This window comes from Frankliniella occidentalis, unplaced genomic scaffold, assembly GCF_000697945.3.
Source record: "Frankliniella occidentalis isolate FOCC.00 unplaced genomic scaffold, Focc_3.1 Scaffold2, whole genome shotgun sequence".
Taxonomy (NCBI): domain Eukaryota; kingdom Metazoa; phylum Arthropoda; class Insecta; order Thysanoptera; family Thripidae; genus Frankliniella; species Frankliniella occidentalis.
Genome location: NW_026267132.1, coordinates 736,507 through 741,429, shown reverse-complemented (window position 1 = coordinate 741,429; position 4,923 = coordinate 736,507). Strand labels below are relative to the sequence as shown.

Sequence of the window (4,923 nt, the reverse complement as noted above, 5' to 3'; positions counted from 1 at the left end):
CATAATTAATTTCGTAAATTTCTAATTGGAGTTCTTTTCTATATATTTTGTAAACTATCAGAGGAAGAATATTGGAAACATTGTCACACGCGCGGGTCCCGGTTCTGTGCTTACACTTGTGTAGCTGACGTCTCCAACGAGAATTCCGTTTACGTCAACGCCGAATCGTTCCGATGTTATTACCTAAACCAACGAAATTTTTGATTATCGACGTTATTCGGTCGATTTTGGTGATCAAATCGGATCGATCCGACATCGACGTTAATTGACCTCTCACTTGGCTCAAACGCGCCCGACCAGATGTTACTCGAGCGGTGTACGATCTGCATTTCACATAATCAAAAATTTGAAGCAAGTTGGAGCGAAAAGATATTTCGATCATCAGCTGTTGGCGGCCGTGTTCCGGGGGCGCATTCCAGCGACACCTCCGGGGGGCTCCGGGGGGAGACTGTCCGCCCGTGCCTGTGCATTCGGATGAGTTACACCCGCCCACCTGGGCAGGGCCAGGGCAGGGCACCTGGGCGGGGGGCCCGGGCCGGCCGCGGGGGCGCACCGGCCCTGCCTGCCCGACCCGCCCGGCCATATATTTCCCCACCGGAACTTGAAAAGGGCCGTGCTCCGGTGGTGGCACGGACCCCGCCGGGTCCCCCGGAGCCGGGCATTGACGGGGAGGTGCGGCCGTGGCGCGGTGAGCCGCCGGCGCGCTCGGGTCTCACGCCCCCGCCGCGGGGAGCCGGGGTCCCCCCTGCGCTGCTGATGCACCGCGATTTCACGCCCCTGAATGCAGGTGCGACAACTTCGCCAATGTGGGTTTTTGATGTTCTCGTTTCGCTCCGGGGAACCTTTTTTGGACAGCGTGCTGACTCCATATTTCGCGCATGCCCACCGCGCCAGACTCCTATGGAGCTTGAATGCGGCGTTATTTTAAATTTAACCCCATCGCTCGTGCTGCAATGTTGCTAAATGACACACTAAACGGCTGCCAGTAAAAGTGTCAGGGCCGGATAATGGTATTTAGGCGTGAACCTGCGCCTTTGTCTGCGTGGGAACGGCGGAGGTGCGAAAGGCCGTGAGTCATTTATTGCCCTTGTTAGTTTCCATTGCCATCCCCTTCTACACCGCCAAAAACACCATGGCAGAGGACTATTTTTATTTGTTGCGCACAACATTCCCGAGATTCCATTACTGTTGCTTGCGCGACCGGCTTATCTCGCTCGTTGAACTTTCCGCGTGCGACGACTGATGGGAAACTGAACGCGTTGCGATGTTGCTCTTCTCTTTCTCGCCATAGAGGTGCGTTTCGTTGCCTTTCTCCCGTTGGAGGCTGTACGGACGTAGGGAGAGCTGGTGTTCTCGACGACACTGACCCGGCCCTGGGGCGCCACACACGGTAGCTAACCCGGTAGCGGCCGCAGCCTTGTGGAACACCGACGGCCGACACGGCGGGACACTTTTAATCCTTGAGTTTCTCCGCTTGCCGTGGTATTGGGGAGCGAAGCGACGCGGTGAGAGGCAAGACAGAGATCCGTCATTGTCGGCCGGGATAAAGATACTGCCACACTCTGACGTGCTGATCATCGCCGATCACCCTCCAGGGGCCTTGCTGCCCGCGGCGGCTCGTCGTGGATAAGAGATGCACACAGACCGGGGGGCCTTGTCGTCGCGCAGGTGCAGCCGCCCTTGGGGGACTCTGTAGTTCGCCGCGCCCTTCCGGGCTAATAAGAAACGGGCGGGCTCATTTGATTGTATGCAGTTTGTTGGCATGTTTCGAGAAACGGGACTCGTGTGTGTGTGTGTCCGCCGGCCATTGAAGCCTCGCCGCCACGCATTGTCCCCGGTACACACTGTATCCGGCTCGGCCCGCCCGCCCGCTCGGGCTGACCCCTTTACGCTCGGACCCGGTGTCCTCCTCGGGCCCTCCACTTCTTGCAACCACCCCTGCGCACACGTTCCCCTGTTGTTGTCGTCGTCGCCGTGCTCTGCCGTACACGCGGGTGTACTGTATCCTGTACGCGCGTGTTTGGCGAGCAGCACGGCTCCACCCACATCTCCGTTCCCATCTGCTGGCCGCGGTGCGGTGCTGGTGGTGTCCGCCCTCTTTCGCGCTGCCCGTCGGATTGTATTGTGACAGGCGAGGCAACCTACCCGCACCGGCGGGGGCCGTCGGGGCCGGGGGCCGGGGCACGGCGGACGGCAGGTGGTCGTCTGATGAAGATATCCTTCCCCGCCGGCCTGGCCGGGTACGAGCGCGTCGGGCGTGGCGGCTGTGGGAAGCACTCGCCTGCAAGTTGGCAGTCCTGTTGTCTGGAAGCCTGCTGCTGCCGCCGGCTGGTTTTTACAGGGCAGCGGCATGCGAGTGCCGGGTACAGGGTGTTGCAGTGATCCAGGCGCGCCAGCCCTGGCGTCCTCGTCCTTGAAGAATACTGTACGTTGCATCGACCAGGTCGTGTTGCTTTCCGTTTATCGTGGTTGATGACTCTACGATGGGTTTGAGCTGCTCTGCGTGCGTGCGTGTGTTTTGAGGTTTTTGGGGTCGTCCTGTCGCCGACACCCGCTGTCCGCACGCATTTGACGCCCCACTGCGCCCGAGAGAGAAACGCGGGGAAGGAGATGGAGGGGGGGGGGTGCTGTTCGCTGAATCCATCGGCCATTAGGAGGGAAGGCTATACGCGCCGATAAGAAGTTCTTACGACAAAGTAGCTCTTCCCCTTGCTCTCTCTTTCTTCCTTGCGTTTTTTTGGCTCTCCCGCGTCTAAAATATTTGGGCGTGCTGCGGGCTGACTGCGTGTGGGTGAGGCGAGGGGAGGTGGGGCACTTTGGGGCCCAGATTGATCAGGACTGCTCGTTTTGTGGCGGACCGTCTGGGGGGCGAGAGACACGCGGAGAGACGTTTCGTGAGAAGATCGCTCCCGCTCCTCCGTTCTCTCCTACCTCCGTCGCTCCCTCTGCAACAGCAGCAGCATCAGCAGCCGGAGACGGACGTTTGATGGGCTGAGAGTGTGTGTTTTTGTGGGCGGGTTCCCGCCGCCCGTGGAGTGCGCGCGCATGTTGTGGGCCGTCCTGTTTTGATTGGGCCCTGATGAGTGTCTCCCTGTCTCCGCGGGCTCGTGCCCCGATTGTCTCCCTGTCTCCGCGTGCTCGTGCCCCGATTGTCTCCCTGTCTTCGCTTGCTCGTGCCCCGATTGACTCCCTGTGTCCGTGATCGTGCCCCGATTGTCTTCCTGTGTCCCTGCTCGTTCTCGTCTCCGGCGACGTTTACCGCCCCGTTTCGCTCATTGGCTCCGCCGCGGGGCGGCGGTGCGAATGGCGCCTCCGCGGGTGGTAATTGGCTCATCGGCGGCGCCCCGTCGGCGCCCCCCGCGGGGTCTCCTGGGCCGGCCGGGGCCTGCCTGGGCCCCCGCGCACTCGACTTGTTGCTCGGATTAGGGCGCCCCCCGCTGCCGGCCGGGGCGGCGGCCGCTGGATGCGCAGCGGCCATTGAATTCGTTTAGGCCCCTGCGGTTGCGACAGGGGGGGGCGTGGAGGAGGAGGAGAGAGGGGGGGTGGTGCTCTCGCGTGCCCGCGCCAGGTGGACGTCGTCGGGGCCCCGGGAGGGTGAGATGCAGCCCAGACGAATGTGAGTGTTGTGTATTCAAATCTGATGCGCGAGCGTGGGAAGTTTCCGTCGAGTCCGGAGCGGCCGGCGGCGGCGCGGCCGGGCAGAGGCCGACCAACCTCGGCTGGCCGGTCAGGAGGCGGCGGCGGCCGCGGAGCTGCGGCCCGGCCTGCGCGCGGCGGCTCTCCCGTGTGGAAACTATCCCTCTCCGTCCAGTTGGCAACACTGCGTCATGGCGGTAAATGGCCGGCCGCGTCCGCGGCTCTGTCTCGCGCGCGTGCAAGAGAGAGAGGAGAGAGTGAGAGCGGGAGAGTAAGAGAGAGCGAGAGAGATGGCGTGATGGGTGCGTCGCGCCGCCGCGGCGCGGTGTAGCGGATCACTTTGTCCCGGAGCGGGGGGGGGGGGGGCGTCGCCGTGATTCGGGGGGTCCGCGGCGCGGCTGTAGGCTCCTCCCCCTGGCTCCTGGCCGTCGCGTCGTGGGTTCGAGCCTTCCTCACTTCACCGCTGACTAATTTTCATTTTCTTTCTCTGTTTCTAGTGCGGCGTGTCCGGCCCAGCCCTGGAGCTGTCACGACACCTGGGCACCATGGCAGGGTACCTCAAGGCCCCCCTGCCGCCGCACCCCTTCCACCCGCACCCCCCGGTGCCCAGCCTGGGCGGCCCCTTCGGCCTGCAGCACCACATCGACTCCGGCATGGGCTTCCCGCCCGGTAAGTTCTACTATGGTAAGCGCTCGACTATCGACACGACGACCAGAGAGACAGAGAAGTTGGTGGACGAGGAAATACTAAAAGAAGCTCGAAGCTCGCTCGCAGCAGATGATGCACTTAACACTAAACTAGCATACTTGATTGTACCGTGTGGGTGTTCTAAGCTGCAGGCGCGGGTCCCCGGCGGCGCTTTCTAGCCCCGTGCGAGTATGCAACCCGTTCGCTCGCCTGCACCCGGTTCAGTACACCAGCAAATGTGCAGCTTAGATCATCCACCATACCATGCATTCCAGTTGTATGTGTCATGTAGTACTGTCACTTCGCCTTGCTCTCGAAAGCGACGAGTATTGGACGCATCGCTTCTGCAGAATTTTCGCTTTATTTCATTCAACGCTCTTTCGTCCGAGTGGCCTGTTTCTCAAAGTCTCCTCCACAACGAAGGAAATTCAAAAATTTGTTCAATAATTTGTCAAAATTTTGCTGTGTGCATGAGTATACCTCGCTCGCTTCGTTCTCACCATGGGCCCTAGTATATATGGTCATATCTGTGCATGCTCTATGTACCAACAACTGTGCTTACGGGGTGCGCGCTGTCGCCCCCTCCGGCGCCCCCCCCCC

General features: G+C 61.1%; 1 protein-coding gene across 2 annotated transcripts in view; it reads left to right on the top strand.

The window, feature by feature from the left end:
- The window catches only part of LOC113213511 (homeotic protein ocelliless-like), a 29,646-nt gene that overhangs the window by 10,060 nt on the left and 14,663 nt on the right, over positions 1-4,923 (top strand). Inside the window, exon 2 of one of the 2 annotated variants that reach the window (XM_026432602.2) lies at positions 4,134-4,320. In XM_026432602.2, the coding sequence (XP_026288387.1) occupies positions 4,182-4,320 (139 nt within the window). In that variant the 5' untranslated portion in view covers positions 4,134-4,181. The remainder of the gene's footprint in view (positions 1-4,133; positions 4,321-4,923) is intronic. The other variant, XM_026432603.2, reaches the window with a different exon arrangement.